We start from the raw sequence: 25,229 nt of genomic DNA, 5'->3' as shown, positions 1-25,229 counted from the left end.
CAGACCATATCTTGAATACTAGGTTCAGGTCTGGTTTGGAGACATTCAGGCAATACAGACAGCTCGAGAAGAACCATAAGATAGTTTCCTTAGCATCAAAAGATTAGGTTATGAGGAAACGGTGGGGGAAAAGAAATGGGCTTTTCATCTTTAGAGATATATGAAACAGTATGGAAATATTAGATGCAGAACATGATGTCAAACTAAACCATGACAGCAACTCTGGAGTCATTTAAGGAATAGTTGGATATTGTGTTGTGGAAGGACAACAATAGGGGTCTTGTGAAACTACACTAAAGGCCAGGAATGCAGATTTCTATACAGAAAAGTCAAGCAATTCTAACAAGTTGTCATCTAACATTTCTCTTCCATTTAGCCTTTACTGAGGTGCAAGTAAAATGTGAAATCTGAAAAGATGACTGGCTGGTAATACCCGAATAATCACAGTACTATATAAAATGATAAGCAACCTCCCACTGAATCTAAACGAAATTCTGTCCAATTGCATGATTATGATTCATTGTACCTTGCTCCAACTCACAGACAAAATTAAATCTGGGTCCTTCATTAAGTTATCTTCTGGCCACAAATTAAATAAAGATTAATCAGAACAGATTGATGGATAGTGAATCTTTAAGATTTGAGTCTACAGAACCTTGCAAGCTTAAATATATTTGGGTTTTATATCTGTATTTGCACTGACCTAGAGAGACATTCACACTCAAGATGCACTTTCCCTTTAGCGCGTACACTAGAAAGATAAAGGGATGATATAAGCTGTAATCAATTTGCATATAAAAATTCTCTGCTCACTACACCAGATTTTCAACCTTTAGGCTCATAAATATTTTCCAGCTATGTGACTTATATCTCCTTCATTCCCTCCCCCAATCAGCTCCCAAATCAAGCCAATTACAAGTACACAATCAATCACAAAGTATAGTGAGCATACACTGGAAGTTATGTCTTTTCCATCAGTATGTTGTGAATTAATAAATGTTTTATTTTAATCTCCTAGCTGTGAATGGAGCAAAAATATTAGCTAACATTTTTTAAAGGAGGCATGCTCTGACACAGAAAACATTTGAATTTCAAGAGAAGAATCACTGATTTCCTAACAAAATATTTAGGCATGAAACATTCGGAAAGGTGACTGAAAATAACTTCAGGTCGCACCTCTGCTAACTACCTACCAGACTGACATAAAATTTCCACCAGTCATAACACCAAATCATAACACCAATAATCAGAAATAAACAACAACATCTTTTGTAAAGAAAAATGTTCCAAGGCAGAGCTGTAAACAAACATGAATGCTAAACCAAAGGAGGGAATGATTAAGCCTTCGTCAAAAAAGTTCATTTTAATGAGGGCCATAAAGGAGGCAAGAATGATAGAGAGGTGGAAGGCTTTAGCGAATCAGTTCCATAGTCAGGGTCCTAGATGGCTGAAAGCATGTGCCTCGATGATAGGGAAAAAAAGGCAGGGGTTGTGGGTGGGCAGGGGGTGGTGGTGGAGGGGGCACAGTGGGATTTGTACAAGAGGATACATTGAGGGCATGGTGCAGAATTCGATTTGACAAGTAGTGTTTTCGATGAGCTGTACATTACAAAGGATGGAGGATGGAAGGCCAGCCAGAAGAGCAATGAAGTATTCAAAACTGGAAGTGACAAAGGCATTAATGAGGGTTTCTGCATTAGATAGGCTAAGGTGAGTGATATTACAGACATGGAACTAAGTGATCAATAATCATATATCAATAATCCAAGTGAAGTTACATAGTGAGCTACTAATTCAAACCATGATGCTCTATAAGGAAATGCGGATATTCCATCAGCTTTTTCTGAAAAATAAGTAAAGAAAGACAAAAGCATTACAGAAATCAAAAGTCACAGAAAGAAAGCTGAATGTGATGATGGAAGAGATGCTAGCCAATGAAGAATTACCTAATTCAAAATTGAGAAAAATGGGACACAAGGCAATTAATTAACTTCTAACTACCACAAGTTGATTCTAGCAGAACTCTCAAAGACGGTTCAACATCAAAATGGTAGCAAAAGAAACAATGGCCTAATAGAAACAAATAGGAACTGGAAAACTATCAAATTCAATCTTCCTCTTTTTCCCCTTTAACAGTCTTTCTGGATCAGGCATCCACTGAGCATGTTCTTCACTCGGACCAAGAAAATGTGACAACAGTTCAACAAGAGCTGTCACTTAGATTTGAAGAGTGGTCCAAAATAGAATAACATCAGCAATATACAAGTTGTTGCTGTTTAAGATTCCAGTGCATTAGGATGCAAGATTTAAGCTGCTGACAAATTGGCTAAAAAGAGAGAAGACAACAATATTATGCGAGAAGCTGCCTTGCCTTTGCAAATCTCCTGAGCTCCACATCCATCTGCTCCACGTTGATTTGTCTCCACTGTGTCTTGGTCCAGTCACAAATACTAGTCTGTTAAATGGGAAAATATACATGTTCAAGCTGAAACATTCCATGAGCAGAATTTTCAGGTCGGCGTGTGGGCGCACATCCAACCCGCTCAAGCGTAAAATAGTACGTGATGATGTCAGGCGAGCGTCCCGATGTCATCCTGCGTGTTTGCGATATTTCAGTCGGCAGGCGCACACAAAAGTCGGAAGCGCGCCCACCAACAATTAAGAGGGCAATTAAGCCCATTAAAGGTGTAATTGCCCCCGATTTTTCGGGGTCCGTCCACCTCGCGGTTGGCGATGGGCGAATCGCACGTGGAGTGCAGAGGGCAGCAGATGGTTCGTTGCCACGTTGAAGCTCCCCTCCCAGCATGTCATCACCCTGACTTGGACATGTCCTGGAGTTCAAACACAGCACCTAGGTGCATCTCCTCCAGGTTTCCCCCAAACCAGTCATGTGGGACTTAGTATAACACATGCTGCGGGGGCAAAACACATCTCTTCATCACCCTCACAGGCTGACCTCAGCATGGGCAATATCTGCTGGCCCACTCAGCAAAGGACACATGCCATCAATAATTCGATGCAGCCACTACACTCAGACTTGGGGGGAGTGGGCAGCAGGGGGGGTAAGTCGACCTGCTGGGTTAAATGACCAATGCCAACATGGTACTCACCCTGCCAGAGCACAACAACTCGTTGAAGCGCTTGCAACACTGGATCCAGGTGCGCCGCACCACTTCACGGGAGCTCACCACCCCCGCCACCTCCTCCCAGGCACATTTTGTCATGTGGGAGGGCCTCCTCCTCCCATCCTGGGGAACCAGCACCTCCCGCCGTGCTGCTATCTCCTCGAGGAGGACAGCAACGCAGTCACCCGAAAAACAAGGGGCACAATGGCCCCCCGCTCTACCCTCCAGACTGGCCTGCTAACCAAAAGTCCTCTGGTGAGCCCTTCCACTTACCATTGTGAGCAGCCTTGCAAAGGCTGCCAGAGCTTCATATAAATAGGCCGCCGGGTTGCCATTGGACTTGGCAGACAATGCACTCCTGCCGCCGCCTGTCCACTTCCGTTATCTTCGGGAGTTGCGCATTACACTGGACGGGCCTTAATTGGCCCGCCCGTGTAAAATGGTGGCGCAGACCTAATCACGGGCGATGATCGGGTCCGCACCCACCCAAGCTCGCTCCCCCTCCACCCCCCCGCCAACCAGAAAATTAAGCCCATGGGTTCAAGTCCCCCTATGGCAGCTGGTGGAATTTAAAATCCAATTAATTAATAAATGCAATTAATTAATCAGTCTGGAATTGAAAGCTAGGCCAGGATTTTCCCCTCGGCGATTTGGGGGTGGAGCCCGGTCGCCGAGGGGAAAATGAGGCGGGATGACGTCAGGAGAAATCCCCGACATCATCCCGGTCCATTTAAATTTTCAGGAAGGCGAGTGGACAGCAAAATCAGCTGTCCGCCCACCGACATGTCAATTGCCAATTGAGGCCATTGACAGGCTATTTAAAGTAATTAAAGACCTGCCCGGCCATCCTTAAGGCTGGCTCCGGATTATTGATGAAACTTCATCCACTGGCGGGATGAAGTTTCATGTCCGTATTGTAAAAAATTAATAAAGTTTATGTGTTCTTTATTAACATGTCCCATCTCGTGTGACATTGTCACATGAGGGGGACATGTTAATAATTTTTTAACGTTTCTATTTTTAATGTTTTTGACACTGTCAGTAATCTCCCTGAGACAGGACATCCACTTTGACAGTTGGGGATTCCCTCCCCTCCCCGCACAGGAAGCGCATGGTGCTTCCCGTCGGGGATGCCGCTGGGCGGGCCTTAATTGGCCCGCCCACTTAAAATGGCGGCGGGTCCCGTTTCAGTGGCGGGGGTTGGCTGCCCGCCATCCAAGGGCAAGATTCTGCCCCTAGTCTCAGTAACGGTGACCATAGAACTGTCATTAATTGGCATAAAAACCCATCTAGTTCACTAACGTCCTTTATGAAACCTCCCATTCTTACCTGGTCTGTCCTACACGTGACAGCAGAATGACAACCATGTTTGACTCGTAACTGCCCTCTGAAATGGCCCAGCAAGCCATTCAGTTGTATCAAACTGCTACAGAATGTACTGCAGTGATTCAAGAAGGTGGTTCACCACCACCTTCTCAAGGAAAATTAGGGAAGGGAAAATGCTGGCCCTGCCAGTGACACCCACTCCGCATGAAAAAAGTTTAAAAAGCCTAATCCACCTGGTGAGTAATTGGTAGTATTAGGTTTGGTTGTCCATTTTATACACTGCCCAATTTTACTGTCTCCACCCTTTCTACCTCCATTCTGGTGATGAAGCTCTAAACCATGCTTTTGTCACCACCAAAACTGATTGTTGCAATACTTTCCTTCATCCTCCATAAACTTCAGCTCATCTGAAGCTTAGTTTCCAGTATCCGTCCTTGCATCAAGCTCCCATTCAACCATCAACCTTCCTCCCAATGACCTACACTGGCTTCCAGTTCCCAATACCTCCAATTATCATCCTCTTTTTGAAATCCATTTATGGCCTCACCCCTCCCTACAGTCACTGCCTCCTCCAGCCTACAACCCAACTCCTAAACTTTTCATTCCTTCAACTCTGATCTTTTGTGCATTCCTCCTCCCTTTTGCCCAGCATTGGTGTGCCTTCAGTCACCCAGATCTCATGCTCTGGCATTCCTTCCCTAAACCCCTCTGCTTCTCCATATCTCTTTCTCTCTCTCTCTCGCCATCTTGAATTATCTCTTTCAACGTTACCTCTTTAACCAAGCTTTCAGTCACCCTGCCTAATATTTCATTCTTTGGTTTGGCATCCAGTGCTTTATTCGGTCTCTGTGAAGTGCCTTGGAATATTTTTCTGCGTTAAAGGTGCTATAAGAACATTGGAAGCAGACCATTCAGCCCCTTGTGTTTGTTCTACAATCCAACTGGATCATAGCTGATCTGTATCCTAACTCCATTTATCAGACTTGGTTTTGAAATCCTTAATATACTTACCTAACAAGAATCTATCAATCTCAGTTTTGACATTTTCAACTGACCTAGCCTCAACAGCTTTTGAGGGAGAGAGTTCCAGATTTCAACTACACACCATAAATCCATGTTGTTGTTGTTGTTGTAACAACAGAGTCACCTGACTACCTGACTAGAAGTTGCAAGTGCTCACCCAGTCTTCCCCATGGTTGGGGTTTTCCTGTCCAGTGAGATTCAGCAGATCTCACTTTATCTTTCAATTGAAGTATCACAAGGTAATAGAATATTTCATTACATGACGCAAGAGAAAAAAACAGCCATGCTAGTCTTACCCTTTGCAAAACGCACCCACAGTTGTATATCTGCAGGGTAACATCAATTATGACCTTCTTGGAGGAGTCCTCACCTTAAGCAGTGTCATTTCCCAGTGTAAAGGGAAAAGAGAGTACCAACAGAAAGGAATGGAAATGACAAGAAAAATAATGATAAATAGATGTTTTTTTATGACACAAGAATAAATGGATGCTTTACCTTTACGTATACAATAATATCCCAAAGTTGCTTGAGTAGAACTATATCTCGGCGACACTGTTTTAACTGCTTATACTCAGGAACCGTCACCTCAAACAGGTTGGCTGATTCTTGCATTTGTATTGTCACTTCTTCCAGGGCTCTGAGCTCCTGGTTAGCCTGAATGGCAGAATTGGAAAGAGTTCAGTTCATTCCATTAGTATAGCTGTTAATTCTACTGCCCACAAGGTCAGTATTAGGGAATCAGATGGAATATTCACAGCGGTGTTGTCTTTGTTAATGATGGTACAGCAGTATTATATTTTGCTTACAAAACACTTTACAATTAGCAAAGGTTAGAAAATCTACATGACCATTGTCAAAGAATAATAAGTTAGAAAGTAATTAAAAAGGCTCAAAGAATGTTGGTCTTTATTTAAAGGGTCTGAAACACAAAGGGTAACAAGTTATACTTCATCTGGACAGAACATTAACCCCATCAGGCTTGTTTAGTTTTGGGCACTGCACCTCAGGAAGGACAAGTAGATACATTATTAAAATTAGAGCTAGCCCATTCAGGGGTGAAAATGAGAAGTTTTTTTCTACGCAAAGGTTAGAGAAATTCTCTTCCCCAAAAGGCTGTGGGTGTTGGGTCAATTGAAATTTGAAGACTGAGATTAACAAATTAACCCCTTGAGCTAGAGGCATGTTTTGACTTCTAAAAGACTATAACCTACTTGTAAAAATGATAATTGTGAACGTAACTTCTAAATTGAAAATGCAAGCCAGTTAAATTCACATCAAAGGAAACTAAAATGCTTTTGTTGGCACTGCTTTCTACAGCTAGCAAGACGTAAATGGATAGGGGAAACAAACAATTTCACTTTTCATATCATAGCATTTCATCTAACAGCAGATGGACTGCCGGTTGCACCATTGTATAAATGCTTCGACACCAAAGGAGCTCTGAGCATTGAAGAACTACAAGTATGTAAATCAATTAATCTGCTGTTGGATTACTGAATCAGCTTGAGTAAAGTAAACACAGGGAGCTAGCCACCCCAATTCAACCAGACATTCCTTATACCTTCAGTCGAATGCTGCCGAATCGGAGGCAAGGAGGCCACGCCCCTTACAGCACTTGTGTGCCATAAATCAGGTGAGTTTAAAGGTCCTGTCATTTTCAATCCAGGGGAAAGTAGGTTTGTCAAGTAAGTTTCAGAATTTGGGTGCAGGGGTTGACCATTCGGCAGGGGGGGAGGGGGGTGGATGCTGAGGATGTTGGCCAGCCGGCTGGGTGGGGGGGGTTGTGCTGTCGGCTAGTCCAGTGGTGGTTGAGATGGGTGGGTTCACGCAGTTGGGAGGGGTCATGCACAGGGCCTGCAGGGGGCGGGTCCTGTCAGGCAGTTGGATAGGGAGGTGACCTTGGAGGGGGTGGGGGGAGTAGACAGGGGCTGGGGAGGTCCCATAAGTGGGGTGGAGGGGGATGCAGTCCCATAAGGGGGTGCGGAGGGAGAGAATGGGGGAGGGTGGAGAGTGTTCCCTGGAGGGTCGATGTAGGTCTGTACAATAGTTACCTAAAAGCTAGAAGTGATTTTATTTCTTCAGTTCTTCCAACTTTTTCTGGGTAACTATTACTGTATATCAGCTGGAACCATCCTAAGTTTGCGATTTTAAATCGCAATTTTTGAATGGTTGCAATTGCAGAGCAATTGCCCATATGGGAAGTTTGCACTTCCCAGGCAACTGCCATGCATTTCTTACCTGGGAACCTCTGGGGAATTTCCCCAGTGCATCTTTGGGGTATCCCTCAGATACACTGCCCTGGGGCTTGGAAGTTACAGCCCTAATTTCAAGAGTAATGCACGAACGATGCTCTCAATAAAGGAGGAACACAACTATCTAATATAAAGCAATCTAATGCACTAAAGGATTGTATTCTTTACCTGCCTCTTATCTAAACTGCTTTATTTTACAGTGCTTCACCCTCGCACAGGCTTTTGGTATGTTTGCCACAATGATATCAATGCCTCTCAAAAGACTAGATAACATCAAATGAATCTCATAGATTTTGAAAGTTTATGGTCCGCTGCTCATGGTTAATCAGTTTTCACTGTTCACCGCAACATTGGCAAACTGATGAGCTAATCTTTAAAACAAGTTTTCAAATCTTTGTTGATTTTGCAATACATACAAAACACCCACAATTAGATGTCCACCGGGCACTCTGCCTGCATGGAGTCGAGAACAGTAATGGTGAAGTAGAGACTGGCACCAAGCACATACATGATCCTGTATCTGCTCACAATTGAGTGGTTTGTTGGACCAATTCAGAGAGCATTAAATCAACTATATATTGTTGAACTAACTAGCACAAGTGGCAGGGGTTCCCTTGCCTAAAATAAATTAATAAACCAGTTAAATTTTTTACAACAATCTTGCATCTCTTATGGTCTTTTTTTCCATTGTCAGCAAACCACCTACCAGGATTACTGAATGCACTTTCCAAACATGCTATGGGTATATTTGGATTTACTACCTCAGAAATGTTAATCTAATGCCCTACCAATATTCAGCCATGTCCTTGACAGAGTTGGGGCAAGATGAGAAACCATTACTGGAGTTCTGTCGGCTGTTTTAGGAATAAGAAGTAGAATCATGCGAGGACAGTGTCATCAAGCTGAAATTGGAGGAAGGGCAATGGAGGACAATGGCACTGTGAGCCACATAAAGCAGTGCAGAGGTTGAGAAGGGCAAGAAGAAATAACACGCCATTTACATTGTAAACAAGGGATATAATTTGAGAGTTTGGGCAAAGTTCTCTCTCTCAGTATGTGAGAAAGGTAGAAGATGGATTATAGAGATTTGAAGAGGGAGTTTTGAGAATGATAAGCATGGAGTTGGAAAGTGATAGTGCATGTTGGGGTCTTACACAAGAAAGCATGGTACTAAGACTTCACTAAGAAGTTTCTTTTCGGATGTCTAGCCACAATCGCACTTCATCCCTCATCCATCTGTGGCACAGGTAGCTGCATCATCTATGCCCTGTGTACATTTGGTTGAGCGCTGTCTTTGAGTGAGGTTGAAGAGAGGGAGCTCTGCTATTTGGTCAGTGATGAGGTGTTGGTTCTTTATGCTGCCTCCGGCCCCCAATTCCATCCAATGGATAGTGGGTTGATACCAGCTGCATGAATATCAGCTGCTATTTCGTAGAATGACCAGCACAATTTTAAGTGTTTCCATGGTGATTTTTTCAGGTCTCCATGAATGGGAAGGTCGGAGTTTTTCATGAATTTTTCCATCTCTCAGAGCATGATGATGCCGTGGCAATTGGCAGGCGGGGCAATGTGGCACAGCACCAGGAGTCACTCAGTTTGACTGGGCGTAAGCAGCCCTGATTCTGCCCTCATGGAAGTGCTTAGTTGCATATTGATGATTTTTGTGTGATAGCTGCAGGACCACAGACAGAATATCTAGTCCAGAATAGACTAGAGCCACTATTATAGTACAAAGTGCTGGCCATGCTCCCCCATGACGGGTTTCTGGACTAGGTTCACCCTGTTTTTAAAAATATTTTGGATTTGAGATGAGGCCGATAGTTGGGAGCCCTGACAACCTAGAGAATCGAAAACTTGCCTGCTAATGTCATCAAGAAAACGCACAAATGCCTGAAAGCGGCCACCTGGTCTGAAAAGCATAAAAACATCAACCAAAAGATCCCTTTCAGGCCAAATCAACCAAGAAAATGTGGTTTTTAACGTTGTGATGACCAGAGAATGCAGGAAGGTCATGAGTGATGATAATGAGTTTGAAAGGAAGAGAAGCTGAAAGAGAGATGAAAGAAAGTTATTAACAATGTCAACTGGCATGGGTGCCCTGAAGAGACGCTGAATGTTGAAGAGGGGTATGATTTCATGGTGGTGATATTTCTAACTAACAATCCACAGGGATCGGTGTTGGGTCCCTTGCTGTTTGTGTTATATATAAACGATTTAGACTTGAATGTAGGAGGGTTGATCAGTAAGCTCGTGGATGACATGAAAATTGGTGGGGTGGTAAACAGTGAGGAGAATAGCCTTAGATTACAGGAGGATGTAGACGGGTTGGTCAGATGGACTGATCAGTGACAAATGGAATTTAATCCGGATAAATGTGAGGTGATGCACTTGGGCAGGACAAACAAGGCACAGGAATACATGATGAATGGTAGGACCCTGGGAAGTACTGAGGATCAGAGGGACTTTGGTGTACATGTCCACTGGTCCCTTAAGGTAGCGGGACAGTTAGATAAGGTGGTTAAGAAGGCATAAAGGATACTTGCCTTTATTAGCCGAGGCATAGAATATAAGAGCAGGGAGGTTATGCTGGAACTGTGTAAAACGCTGGTTATGCCACAGCTAGAGTATTGCGTACAGTTCTGGAATCCACATTATAGGAAGGATGTGATTGCACTAGAGTGCAGAGGAGATTTACCAGGATGTTGCCTGGGCTGGAGAGTTTTAGTTATGAGGAGAGATTGGATAGACTGGGGTTATTTTTCCTGGAGCAGAGGAGATTGAGGGGGGACATGATGGAGGTTGTGAGGGGCAGAGAGAGGGTAGACAGGAAGGAACTTTTCCCCTTGGTGGAGGGATCAATAACCAGGGGGCATAGATTTAAGGGAAGGGGCAGGAGATTTAGAGGGGATGTGAGGAAGAATTCTTTCACCCAGAGGGTGGTGGGAATCTGGAACTCACTGCCTGAAAGGGTGATAGAGGCAGAAACCCTCATAACATTTAAGAAGTATTTGGATGTGCACTTGTGATGTCAAGGCATACAAGGCTATGGCTGGAAAATGGGATTAGAATAGTTAGGTACTTGTTTGACTGGTGCAAACTCGATGGGCCGAAGGGTCTTTTTCTGTGCTGTAGACCTCTATGACTCTATGAATCCAAAGCCCTCATCTAATGATGTAGCAATACAAGTTCAAATTCCTCCAAGGCAGCTGGGGAATTTAAATTTAGTTAATTAAATTAAATCTAGAATTAAAACCTAGTATCAGGAATGGTGATTATGAAACTACTGGATTTAAAATCCATCTGGTTCACTAATGTCATTTAAGTAAGGAAATCTGCCATCCTTACCTGGTCTGGCATATACATGGTTTGAGTCCAGAACCTCAGCAATGTGGTCAATTCTTAAATAGCCTATCAAGCCAAGTGATAGTTATATTCAAGAAGGTGGCTTACCACCTTTGTCGCAAGGGCAGTTGGGGATGAGCAATAATTGCTGGCATTTCCAGCAAAGTGCCACATCCCATGAATGAATAATAAAATTGTTGGATGGGAGAGGGATTAAACCAGCAGCAGGTGAACCTCATGAAATGCATGGTGGTGGTGGTGGCGGTGGGGGTAAGGGGAGCTACAGAGTCACAGAAAATCAGGAGTGAGATTCTGGAAGGATTGGAAGGGACAGGAGCAGCTCCCCAATTGCCTCAATCTTAGAGCCAAAGAATTCTGTGACCTCTTCATACTCATATTGGCAGTGAGGGAGTAATGTGTTTGAGTAGGCAGTTAATCATGGAGAAAGCAGTCTTGTGATGTCCTAGATCTCCAAGATGACCTTCTTGTGACGAGTAGTTTGTCTGAGAGGAGAGAGGCAATGTAATGCTTGACGTGGTTAAGTCAATTCTAGGAATGGATGGCTAGACTGGTTGTGCATCAGTGTGCTTAAAAGCTACTATCCTGACTTCAGAGAGCAAAAGGTGGAACTTGCACTGGTGGGAATGGTAGGTGTAAGAGATAGGACTAGATTTGCAGAGAACATGGGTATTGGAACGCAAAAGTAAGTGAATAGTGTGGCAAGTCAATAGCAGCACAGGTATTATGATGGATAGAGGCCCAAAAGTCAAGTAGTTGAGCAATGGAGTGAAGTACATTCAAATATCACCTCAAAAATAACTATTTATAATATTAGCCTACAGTATGGTAATCTTCTTATTTTAACTCAAGCGTCAACCGGCTTATTTTAAACAGTTACTGCCTCTCATTACAATAAGCGATAGAGGAAAGTCATGTGGATATGTTAACCTTCCATACATTAATATTGCTAATCGTAATTTTTAGCTTATAACGACCTGTACTGAATTTAAGTAAAATGCATCACTTTTTAAATCATGAGTTTTCAACATTTGTGACTCCATTTCACTTATTTACAACTAAAACAAATGTCAAAGTTAGTCCTTACAAAGTGAACAAGAGGGAACAGTGCTAGTACAGGCTGTCATGTGGAAATTAGGTGGATAAGGCAGCTTGCAGAGTAGGAAATGACCTGTCACAAACCATCTTATAATGTTCTCTCATTGTGGAGTCACTTAGAAATAGATTTTGAGTAACTACCATTTTGCAAGTGAACTTGAAAGGTCACAATACCCGAAAAGTACATAAATCCGGTTACAGTCTTCATACTTCGAACAGTACAACATATATTCAAGAATATTAGTCTGTCCCATTGACATGCTCTTTAATATCTATTTTGATATGCTATATCAAACCTTAGTAGCATTTCCATCAAAACTCTCAGGACTTTGTTCCTACCTTGTCTAGCAATGTATACGGGTTCACAGAATTAAATGTGAAAGGTGCTTCCATTTGGAATTGTTCTCTAAACTCTATTTGGCTAGTCTGTTAAAAGAAAAAGGAATATAGACCATGCCCTCAGTGAGTTTTCAAATTTCATTACTTACATGATTTTTCAAGAACAAAGTGAATTAAATCAAGTTTGGTTGCATTGGTTTTTAGAAGTAAAAAGACCGCACTTACATCAAATGCCACACATCTTTTTCTGATGAGTGACACCTCTGCAGTCTGGAGGGCTGCAACTTCATGCTTCACAGAAACAGCAATCTTCTTTGTATTATTCCACTTTTCTGGTAATTCCTATTGATCATTGAAAAATTTCTGGTTTCAAAAGAAGAAATTTTTACCAAATTTCCTTTAACTTTATCTTGAAAACAAATGTTATTCATAAAAACTAGTTGAACGCCTGTGGAATTGCACACAGTGCTTTGGTGGGGGGGGGGGGAGATAATTTTCAACTTGGCCGCCGGTGCGGTATTCTGGCGGAGTGGATCATCAACCATTACAGCTTGTCCCTGATTTCTGTTCCTTTGATTTCAGTAGATCAAAAACAGGTTGGGTTCTACAACTGGCACGTGACCCATTGTGCCAGGTTACCACGAAGTCGGTGGATTTAAAAATTATTTTCACGGACTGAAATCCACAGGCAGCTGCTAGAATTGAAGCCCAGGACTCTCCCTGGTGTGGCTTTGCCAATTTTAACAGTCAGGTTTCATTTGTATCCTTCTGGACAACTACCCATTCGATAAGTAGTTGGTTGGCTAATAGCAGATCAAACGACCTGGATGCTGCCCATCAGTACTCAAGTAATTCACTGGAGGTGGTGGGGGAAGCGGGGGATAGAGGGTAGTGTACAGCAAGGTCTTATGGGTGGATAGAGGAGGTAGCTTGGTGGGGGCATGAGTCCATTCTTTCCTTGTGGGGCACGAAGGAGCATTCCTCTTCAGTCAGTCAGTCCAGTATATATGTCCAGCATATGTTAATGATGTGTCCGCCAAATTCAAGTGAATGCTTCAACCGCCCAATGTTAAAATTGAACGATCAAAACAAGGAGCCATGTTATGTCGCAAAGTTCCATTCTTTTTCAAATCAAACACATTCTTCTCAATAAATTTACTGCAAATACGTTTGAACAAAGAAAAAAAAATCTACCTCTAACTGCATGTAAACTTGGTCTGGCATACTTTGATCATAACTCTCAAGAAGGGTAATTGTCTCCTTTAAAGGTTCAAAAAGTTCATCAGTGATGGTCTGTCTGTCTCTCACAGCCATTAGATGTCCCATTATATCAACAAGGCCATTATAGTCTCCTTCTTTCACTTTCTTTTTAAGTCCCTTATCTGTCACCTTGATAAATTCTTCAAGTTCACTTAGGCTGTGTGAAAGAAAGAAGACAAAAATCATACTCGCGCTTGTGAGAACACATTAAAAAACGATACATAATAAAATGTGCACTCCTGCCAAATTTCTGGTAGGGGAACTAAGAATCTTCCAGCCCATATCATCCAATGGTTTTCAAATTTTGTTTAGAATAGTAACAAGCAGTAATTGCAGTATTCTGTTGTGCCTTTTAGAGTTTTCGTTCCATAGCTAAGCACTGCTGGTTGCATTCTACATGGCCTTATGAACTTTACCCGATGTAAAAAGGAGCTGAATAATCAACTCTGTTGAGTGAGTACCTGCCATTCCCTAAGCAAAAAAATCTCACATAGTGCATTTTTAGCAAATGATTTGGTACATTAGAGCAAATTATCCCAACCAGCAATGTAACATGATATAAGGTAAAGCATGAAGGGGAGTGACTACTGTAGCTGAAAACCCTGTTTTAAAAGGTAGGTCATACACATTTCTTTTCAAATCCCAAAAATGGTAAGTTATCCACCTATCAGTAACATAACGCATGAGGTGTTCTTTAAACATCCAGCTCCATTTTTTGATCGTATTTAACAATGCCACCTTAAATGGTTTAATGTCAACTTTAAACCAACTTTCAAAGACTCGACTGTCTTCAAATTTGCTGATCTGGATATACAGGTTTTCATAGATATCAATCTGTAAAACAAAACATAAAATTAAGAACTGTAACCATAGGAATTTCTATTCTTTTAAGCTCAACAATTGTAATATTAAGCTTGCAAACAATAACTTGCAGCATAGTATGTGCGATATTCAAAATCATTAATTTTTTTTTACAATATTTGCAAAACTGTTTAATGTTAAAATAGACTGGGTTTTTAACTGAGTTGTGGTGTGGTGGGATATTGGTTTGCATTAGAATTTCCCACACAATTTTGGCTTTGTCTGCTAGTGTAAAATGGATAAAAGCAAATCCACAGCCCTTTCTTTGAGATTCTGAGTTCCTTCCCTTTCTTGGAGAACTGAATCTTTTTCACAAATGAGTTTGTACAATGTACACAAAGTAAACATGAAATTTACACAACATTCTCAGATGACAAAGATTATTAAAAGATTCAATACTAAGAAAAAATAAATGCCACCATAAAATAAGCATTCCAAACCAAATTTAAAAATGAAATCATGCCATGTTGTATACAAACGTCTACTAATCATTCTTGTACATTCCTTTAGTGTCTGTCTTCTGGATACCTTTCTCTGTGCTGGTACGCCTTTGCAGCGCTACCTGAGTGAATGCTGTATGACTGGTGGAAGGCTGCTGACTTCCAGTGAAGGAGGCCGCACATGATTTTGGAGGTCAACTTCAAACAGCTCTGGGCCGCTCAGCATAGATGGCAGCAGTCTAGGGCACTGGCTGTTCGGCAACAAGCAAGGGCACTGGTGGTGGCAAGCATGGAAGGACAGGTGACAGGTTCATGCTCCATGGGGCCACTGTCCCTCCACTGGGATGGAGCCTCAGAAATCCTAGTAATCTATTAGAGGACAGATTTGCTGGACAACTGTGATACCCTGTAAGCCCCTTTACATACTGTAACCACCGCCATATGGCTGCAGTCTGATTGATTGACTTCAGTCTGAATTTCTACTGGAGCACTCAGACACTGGGTGGCTGCTGTTTGTGTCGTGATGGAAGCTGAGAATAGACAATTGGAAGCGACATCATATTTGGGATAAGTCTGTAAATAGGAATGGCCACCATTTCCGAGCTGGGTTCCAAGCACAGCACAAAGCCCTGTGCCAAGTTGGTGCTGGACTCCTCCATGCTGCTTAACATTGACCACAGGCCTTGTGGCAGTCTTCATAATGCACCAAGCATTGTGTTGTGTGTACATATCAGCGTTCTTCAGCAGGCTGCATCATCGCATTTCTCATTTGAATCCTCTGCAGCGGAAGCCATGTGCAAATTTGCTTTCTGACAAGCTGGCACCTACACTAGCCTTGCTCCCTGCCCTGGCTGCAGACCACTCAGGCCCAGTATGCAGATCCTACCTCTATTCTATCCTTGAAGATAAATACAGTGTCAGTAACTGAGCTGGTGGCCGTGCCTTCAACATTATTCACTTCTGGTCAGGTTGCACCTCATGGGTATTCGAAAAGGTAAAGGGTGGGGTTGTGTTGCTGGCAGATGGAGAAAGTAAGTGATGCATGTTTGCCCAATATGCAGCTTTGTAGACACAGAGGGAGGAAGAGAATGCTGATGTTAGACAACCTGAAACTTAAAATGTAAGGTTGCTGAGAGCAACTGAAGAGAAAAGCGCAAGGCTGAGAGACATGCAGAAATGAGCAGAAGACCTGCCCTTAGGCAGATCACTAATACTATAACTGACCTTGTCCACTCATGTCATGCAGCTGCACTTCTTGTGGCATTACGTCCAGGTCCTCTAGGGTTGACTCCTGGCATAGTCTATCTGCTTAACTGCATTTTTTATCTGTGCCTGGAGGGCTTCCTTCCTAGCTGCAGATGCATAACATCTCTCCTTTCCATTTCCTCCACCAAGACCTCCAGTGCAGCCTCCAAAAACCTTGGAGCCACACTTCCTCTGTTGTCATTCCTCACTCTTTCCCAGGTCAGACTTTCTCTAAGACTCCCAGAACCGGCTTCATCAACACACACCAGCCTTTTAAGGGGGTGTAGACGACCTTTAGCAGTGCAGCCTCGCTTTAAGTGGTGCTAGCCACTCACAATATTGCACCTTGCTCATATGCCCATCCAACAAACAGCATGGTTAGCGCTAGCTGGACATAGAGATCGTTTAAATGAGCATGCAACTCAAAATTGACATACTGTCAATATTGCTGGCAGCAGTGAGTACCATCTAAAGGATGCACTGCACCGACTTGCCAAGGCTCATGCGACAGCACCTTCTAAACCTGCAATCTCTACCACCTAGAAGGACAAGGGCAGCAAATGAATGGCAATCTCATTGCCTGCAATTTCCCTTCCAAGTCACAAACCATCCTGACTTGAAACTATATCACCACTCCTTCACTGCCGCTGGGTCAAAATCCTGGAATTCCTTTCCTAACAGCACTGTGGCTGTACCTACAGCACATGGACTGCAGGGGTTCAAGGCGGCAAACATAAAATAACTTTCTCAAGAGCAGTTAGGGATCCGCATCAAATGCTGGTCCTTGCTAGCGACGCTCACATTCTGTGAGCCAAAAGTAAAATTGTGCATTGTGATCTCTGCATTCATTTTCGGGGCTATCCAATTTGGTCCCCTTTGTCGTCCATGATAAACATTTGGATTACTTGGAATCCTGGAAATTTAATTTAATTTTGCTTTAATATTAAAATTTAACAAAAAATATTTTTTAGCTGAATAAACAATTTTATTTGAGCAAAACTTAGCCTTACCTGTTCCTTAAACTGCTCTGTAGTAGGAGGACACTCAGGAACACCTTCATCAGCATGAGTTTCAATCTCCTCTGCAGTCAGTACATGATTGTATAATAAAAACTGCTTCATGAATTCTATCCTATCATCTACCCACAGGTAAGAGTATGGGTCGAATGAATTCCTGTATTCCACAGCTTTGTTAATGACCTCTGTTACCCTATCCATGATCTCTTGCCGTATGTCTGACAGGTCAAGTATATCTTCCATGTCATTCTGTGTGAAGAAACAACCCATTTTATTTTCTCCTCGATAGCCACAATGGTTAGCATAGTGGTCATGATACTGGACTAGCAACCCAATAGTCTTAACGTTAATCTCACCCTATGTGGTTGACTTTTAATAGCCTCAGGACAACTTGTGTGAGCAATAAACACTGATTTATCAATGGTATCTACATTTTATGGACAAATTAAAACTAAACCTGCCTAGAGACCAACACTTGATCTCATTCAGAAAATCCAAATATGTCTGATTTTTCAGTCAATTTACATGCTACCAAGTTAGCTCAATGTGGATCTCCGTGACTTTTGGTAACAAACACAGTGGGACAGATTTTCCCCAATGTGGTCAGCCGCAGTATGGCGAATAAAGGAGGCCCAGTCCATATGAGGGTCAGGCCTCACTAACACAGAACAAACATGAGTATTGCTGAAGAAAAGAGACATGCTGTCGAAGCTTTTTATCTTACACTCATCAGGACAGATGCAAGAATGCCAAATTTCAAATGGAACAACAATTTATATTGCATGAGGAAATGGGGCTGATTGGTTGGCAAGTCGATTCTGATCGGTCAAGGTATTGCCATGGAAAATGCACCAGGAAACTACTGTCCCTGAGGTTTTTGTTTAATTCAAAATAGGTGCAATGCCTGGACATGTTCCCTTTGCTGGCAGAAGACAGGTCCCAGCATATGAATATAGGTAGCTTCTAGCAAGCATAAGTGAGCCAAACTGCAAGCCTGACTGATAGTCTTAAACTGATTGTTAGTGTAATTCTTAGCACACTGGGGATTGCTCAGAAAGTGCTCTCGAATTGTGGAATCACATCTAATGCTAGCCATTAAGTTCTGAGTTTTGCAAGCGCGGGCTGGATAAGTACTATCAGTATTTTGCCTTTTGCGAACAGCCAAAGGGATGTGCTGTTTGATACAATGAGCCAGCCTTCATACGGCCCACGCACCAGGGATCGCACTGGTACTGAAATTCATATAACACATTACTCACTTGCGTAAAAGCAAAATACTGTGGATGCTGGAAATCTGAAATAAAAACAGAAAATGCTGGAAAAGTTCAGCAGGTCTGACAGCATCTGTGCAGAGAAAACAGAGTTAACGAAGTCCATATGACTCTTCTACAGAGCTATTTTTACTCATTTGTGTGATAGGCAGAATGTCTTTTCGCTTGAGTAATGAGTAATTACTTTGGCAAATGAGTAATGCAGTATATAAATTTAAGTGCCGATGCAATGTCAGGTGTGTTCAACAACTTCAGACATGAACTCTATTCTTTATTTTGATTTTTCCTGCCCCCCAGGTGCCAGTTTGTACTTTGTTTTCATGTTTTTGCTTTCAGACAGAGCTGACCTTTATTCTGCTATTAAAACCTACTCTGGACTAATGTTTTGTTTCTTTACTGCTGCCATTACCACTCCCTTTGCCTTTTGTTCCATGGCATCTTTTGTATTTAAACTTCCCCGTCCTCTAACCTAGCCCTGGCCTTTCTTTTTGTTCCACCTGATGCCCCCTCCCCCACCTTTTCAATAGCATAAAATCCATCACAGTCATAGTAGACTCGAAACGTTAACCCTGTTTACCTCTCCACAGATTATGCCAGACCTGCTGAGTTTTTCCAGCTCTTTGGGCAGAATTTTCTGCCTGTCAGGCGGGCGAGCCAGACCCAATCTCCAGTGGGTGCGGAGCTGATCGCCGCCAGATAAGCAGGCCGCACCATCATTTTACGCATGCGCACGAAAGAGCGCACATCTCCCTGAGGCTAAGTGCTGCCTCAGGGAGATCGCCTGGACTTTGAAAAATATTAAAAATAGAAAAAAAAATTCCCTTACATCTCCCCTCATGTGACAATGTCACATGAGTTGGGACATGTTAATAATTTACAGAACAACTTTATTAAAATTTTTAAAACCCTACATGAAACCTCATCCCGCCGCTGGGTGAGGTTTCATGTTTTCTCTATTTGCCGCCGGGGCTCCTGGCCTGCCTGCCAGCCTTAAGATTGGTCGGGCAGGTCCTTTAATTGGTTAAATGATCCTGTCAATGGCCTCAATTGGCACTGACAGGTCAGCGGGCCCGCAGCTGATTTTGCTGCGCCCCCGCCTACCTAAAAGTTTAAATGGGGTGGGATGAAGTCGGGGGTTCTGCCCGACTTCATCCCGCATCATTTTACGCGTCGGCGAGCGGGCCCCGCCCCCAGCTCACCGACGGCAAAATTCTGCCTTTTGTTTCATTTTCAGAACTTAATGGCAAACATTAGATGTGTTTACATGTTTATACGGCCTTTCTGAACAATCTGGAGTGTTTTAAGAATTACACTAACAATTTGAGATTATCAGTCAGGTTTGCAGTCTGGCTCATTTATGCTTGCTAGATGCTACCAATATTCATACACTGGTGCCTGTCCTCTGCTGGCAAAAAGAACACGTCCATGCATTGTGCCTTTTTTGAATTAAACAAAAGCCTCAGGGACAATAGTTCCCTGGTGCATTCTCCATGGCAAAGTCTCGGCCAGAGTCGGCCTGCCAACCAATCAGCACCATTTTCTCATGCATTATAAATTGTTGCTCCTTTTGAAATTTGGCATTCTTGCATCTGTCCTGCTGAGTGCCAGATGAAAAGCTTTGACAACATGTCATCTTTTTCTGCAATAGAATGGACACTAAAAATAAGGTTATGCTAAAGATACAGTATGAGAATAAAATTACTTTATTTGGATTAGAATTTGCAGTTGCACCCCTAAAAGAAAGCAAAGCAAAGAAATGGTACTTCTTTGTTTTTGTGATGATCAGAAGTAATATTAAAACATGTCAATTTTTTTTTTTCATATTTGCTCTCTATAAAATAAAATTTATAGGTAAGGGAGTAGTTTTATATTAGTTACCTGATAGTTATCAATCTCAAGGTGATCAGCTACTCGCTTCACCAGTGCAGCCATTTTATAAATGTCACTTATTAACTCTTCAACTAAATCATAGAATCCATCAGCAGCATCCTTATCCAGCGAAGGTTTGAATACAATTTCTGGGATACTTAGGATCATTTGTGACATAAACAAAGGAGCAGGTTTCAAAGCAACTTCAGTATTCTCGAAAAAAAATTCTAGAGAGCATGAAAAAGCATTGAAGAAACCATCCAAAACCATGTCGTCAATGTACTCCAAATAGGTCTTCCATGATTCAGTAACTGGGTCTGCTTTCAAAAGTCTGAGATTCTCCTGTTAATCAGAAACAAATTAAGAGAAAGTATTATCTTAGGTCTTCTGAGGCCCAAAAAGAAATCTTCATCTTTTTCATTCGCAAAATAATGTGCTACCATTCAAGTGAATACAAACGAACTGGAATTATTTGTCAAAGGCCTGAGATCCGTGTTAGAATCCTGAACTACAGTGCACTTTCTATTTTATTCCCAACACGTTAACACAAGATATACCAACATGTTTTTTAAAAAAATATTGAGGCTGTAGTGGTGAAAAGAAACTGACAGAGAGGAGTGAGAGTCAGCGAAAGCCTCTACATTATAAGATGCAAGCTGGCTTGCTGTCACTACATTGACATCCTAACTGGAATGATTGGGGAAATTTTATGACATTGCACTCTGAGCATTGAACATTGACTTTGGGGAATTTGGGTGTCACTCCGTGATTTTTCATTCATTAAAATAAAGGGACAGAAAGTCATATGGGATGCAAGCCTTGAAATCTCAATTTCTACTCCCAGTAGTCAAAGCTTTATTCAAGGAGTACGGTTTTGTAAAACTGCTCAATGTGTCATGTAATTCCTAAATGCACATTTATTTTCTAGTTCCGTACATAATGATTATAAGGTAGTCTTTCCCATTTGATTAAAACCAAAGTATACAAAATGGTTGGCAGCAAGATCACAATTTTTTGATGTGCATTCACAACATGCAAGGTACCTTATTGCAAGCAAGGACTTGACAGAGCTACCCTACAGTTTAGTACTAAATCTGGATTCTTGGAGATTCATATTAAAATGATTAAGGGAGGAATTAACCTACATTCACACGCTAAGGCTTTTTTTTAAAACAGTAAATATTAACTCATTATTTCACATGTGGAAAATTACTTCTTTATAGAAGAGATTGAAAACAACCTAATTTTTCTGAATTGTAAAAGACTTAGTAACGGATATGACAACCCTCCACAATCGTGTTTGCTATATATACTCGCTGCCACATGCACGGCCAAATAGAATGGGAGAAAATCCCCAGAGGTGGAGTACAATCATTTGGAATAACCTTGCAGAGTCTCAGAAACCACTCTCCTGTTAAGTAGAATGCCAAAAGGTTGTATTCAATATTGAGGTTTATGAATCCATTACAAGACCTGCTGAAAGCTTGGGGGGGAAAATGGTGGTACTCAATACTACCGATAATGACTGTCCTTGACATCAAGGCAGCATTTGACAGAGTGTGGCAACAACAAGTCTTGGGCCAGGATTTTCAGCTCAGCATGCGGGCATGTGCCCGACATACCTCAGCATGAAACAGCGCGTGATGACTTCGAGCGAGAGCGTCATCGTGCACTCGTGCGATATTTCGGTCAGCGGATGCGTGCGAGAGTCAGCAACGCGCCTGCCGACAATTAAGAAGCCTATTAAGGCCCTTTAGCAGCTAATTAAGTAGAATTCTTCGCTGCCCGACCAACCTTATGGTTGGTGGGTGGACAAATAAGCCAGGCAGCCTTTGCATTTTTTGCAAAACCTCATCCATAAGCGGGAGGAGGTTTCCAACAGTGAATTCAAAAAATAACGTTTTTTGAACTCATTTTTCACATGTCCCTCTTCATGTGATTGAGTCACAGGTGGGGACATGTTCGTATTATTTGTGAAATCTTTATTTTTCATTTTGAAATTGTTCAGCTCCCTGAGGCAGCTCTGTGCTTTCAGGGAGCTTTCAGTGAACGCACCCCCGCACATGTGCAAACTTCAGTGCTCGCGCTCCTCCCACCCCCAACCTGGCTGTCACAATCAAAAAGGAAATAGGACAGCTTCTAGGCTAACTTACAGAACCAAATGTCTCCAAACCCATTGCGAAGCTGCCAAAGTCAATTCTACCGGAATCACCCAACTTAACAGCCACAACATTTCGCCATCAACACCTCACAGACAAGCCAAAAACTGATTCATATTTTTTTTTAAATTTACGTGGACTCTTAACTTCTCATTTCTGATCTGTGTGTATGTGTATTGCATTTTTATTATTTTTCTCAGGTTTTTGGTGACTAATAAGCTAACTCTTTCTTTGACTCAAGAAAGCCTGGTTAAATTGGCTCCTTCTAAAAAAAACAAATACATTTGGACTGGAAAAGGTATCCACGGGGAGGAAGGGGTTCCTTTAAAAATAACCTCGTTGTGACTGACCAAGGAGGTTGAATAAAGAAGGGGAGTCAGCGCATTCCTCCTCACCCAGAAGCATAACAAAATTGGGGTCCCGTTCAGGAAGTTAACAAATTGGGGGACATCGCCCAGGGACCAGTCATAACAAATTGGGGGCTTGTCTGAAAACCGGTCATAACAAATTGGGGGCTCTGTGCCAGAATAGCTCCTCCAGACGAAACAAAAGAATTAGAATGGGGACAGTAAATTGTTCCCTTGAAACCAATTTTAAAAAATACACAAACAGGTTTTTTTGAGCCTGTTCTACTAAAGTGTAAAAATGTCCACATTTGATGCCAGTGTTCTTACAGATGGAAGGGACATTAATTATGAAAATGTAACGGTTCTGTCCCTCGAACAGTTAAAAGAGGGAGTGAGGCACTTAAGATTAGAATTTTGCCCAAAAGCCAGAAAAACCCGAAATTTTAAAAGTGGTGGCCAACAGTCTACAGGTGGAAATTGAGGACAATGAAGTGGACAGCGTAGCGGTACAGAGATTAAATATAGAGCAGGGGAAATTAGAATTTCAGGAAAGAAAAAAAAGAAAGAGAAAGAGAGAAAGAGTAAAGACACGAAAGGGCACAGAGGGAAGAAAAGGAATTTCAGGACAGAGAGCGGGAAAGGGAGTTTAAACTAAAACAGCTCAAGCTGAGGGGCAGGAATCCTACTGTGTCCCTTGAAGACACCACTAGCTCAGACTTAAGGGCTGAGGCAATCAAGGTTGCTCATTTAATCCCTACGTTTGATGAAGCAGAGGTGGAAGCCTTCTTTATCTCTCTCGAGGGGTTAGCACAGCAGTTAACGTGGTCAGTCCAACTTTGGTCCCTAATACTGCACAGTAAGATTTCAGGAAAAGCTCACGAGGTTTACTCCCTCTTGCCTGAGGAAAGTGTCACTGACTATGAGGTAGCAAAAAGGGGCCATTTCATGTGCATAGCAGTTAGTGCCGGAAGCATACCGTCAGAAATTCCATACCCTCAGGAAATGGCCTGATCAGACCTACCTGGAATTTGAAAGGCTTAAGCAACTTGTTTTTGACCAGTGGGACTGGGCGCTTAAAACAGAAGCCACCTACGAAAACCTCCATGAAATAATTCCCTTGAGGAGTTTAAAAACTCCATGCCCTTCCCAATACAAACACACCTAGAGGAACAGAGGGTAACAGGGGCCAGGCAGGCAGCCACATTGGCTGATGATTATTAGCTGATCCACAAATCCTTGTCCCACAAAATAACCTCCCCAAGTCACCTCCGACCAACTGTAAAGGACAGAGGCGGAGAGAGTGCTAGGAAACTGAGCACCCATGGGAGATGGGGAAATGCTGGGGTCCTCCTTGGGATAGAAAGGGTAGTGCTGAGATGAAAAGTGAAGCAAAGAAGTCTGTGTGCTTTAACTGCCAAAAGGTAGGGCACCTCCGGGCCAACTGCTGGAGGTTACGAGAAAAACCAGTGGAATTTATTGGGGCACAAACACCCCATGCAGAGAATGGGAGTCAGTAAGAGAGCATAGCAGATCAGGCTATGGCTCTGACTGGCTGCGAATCCCTGTAGATGCACTCCTGAGAGTTCAAGTGAGGTTAAACAAATCCCTGAGAGTTACACGGATTTTGTATCTGAAGAAAGGGTGACCACATTTCCCTAGGGTGAGGTGAGTAAACCTATAATGATACTGAGGGATACAGGGGTCAGCCAAACTCTACTGTTGGTAAAAGGTATGACCCTTTCACTAGAGGGTGCAGCAAGTGTCAAGGTGTTGGTAAAGGGGATTAAAGGAGGGTACGTGTCCATCCCCTTATACCAGGTGCATCTGGAGTGCGACCTGGTGTCAGGACCAGTGACCGTGGGAGTTGACCAAAGTTTGCCTGTGGATGGGGTCGACCTGCTCCTCAGCAATGACCAGGCGGGATCAAAGGTAAAATAGCATCTTCAGTGGTCTCAAAGAAGCCAATTGAGCTCAGGGAGACAGAACACCTGCAGGAGAATGTGCCCGGCATTTTGCCTGGCTGTGTGGTAATGCGGACTAAGGCCAGACAAGCTCCGTCAGTGGAGGCTGAAGTGGCACTGCAGACAGAAGACCCTACAGTCTGGTTATCTGAAATCTTTCTTGGGAGTCTAGAAGACCCCAAGGAGGTAATCATTAGATCTTCCTTGGTAGTAGCCCAGCAAGCTGATCCACTGTTAAAAACATTAGCTCAGACTGCACACACTGAAGCTGAGGCAG

The 25,229-nt window shown here is 42.6% G+C and overlaps 1 protein-coding gene across 1 annotated transcript in view; it reads right to left on the bottom strand.

Annotated features, from left to right (window-relative positions):
* The window catches only part of LOC144678871 (dynein axonemal heavy chain 11-like), a 552,140-nt gene that overhangs the window by 402,512 nt on the left and 124,399 nt on the right, over nt 1–25,229 (bottom strand). The window contains exons 15-22 of the mRNA XM_078538870.1: nt 20,495–20,827; nt 17,340–17,594; nt 14,448–14,617; nt 13,718–13,940; nt 12,749–12,865; nt 12,524–12,610; nt 5,970–6,128; nt 2,372–2,455 (exon numbers count right to left, since the gene is read on the bottom strand). Of these exons, the coding sequence (XP_078394996.1) occupies nt 2,372–2,455; nt 5,970–6,128; nt 12,524–12,610; nt 12,749–12,865; nt 13,718–13,940; nt 14,448–14,617; nt 17,340–17,594; nt 20,495–20,827 (1,428 nt within the window). The remainder of the gene's footprint in view (nt 1–2,371; nt 2,456–5,969; nt 6,129–12,523; nt 12,611–12,748; nt 12,866–13,717; nt 13,941–14,447; nt 14,618–17,339; nt 17,595–20,494; nt 20,828–25,229) is intronic.

Source organism: Cetorhinus maximus, chromosome 3, assembly GCF_964194155.1.
Source record: "Cetorhinus maximus chromosome 3, sCetMax3.hap1.1, whole genome shotgun sequence".
NCBI classification, from domain to species: Eukaryota; Metazoa; Chordata; class Chondrichthyes; order Lamniformes; family Cetorhinidae; genus Cetorhinus; species Cetorhinus maximus.
Note: the sequence above shows the minus strand (reverse complement) of the source record. Positions and strands in the feature narration are given on the sequence as shown.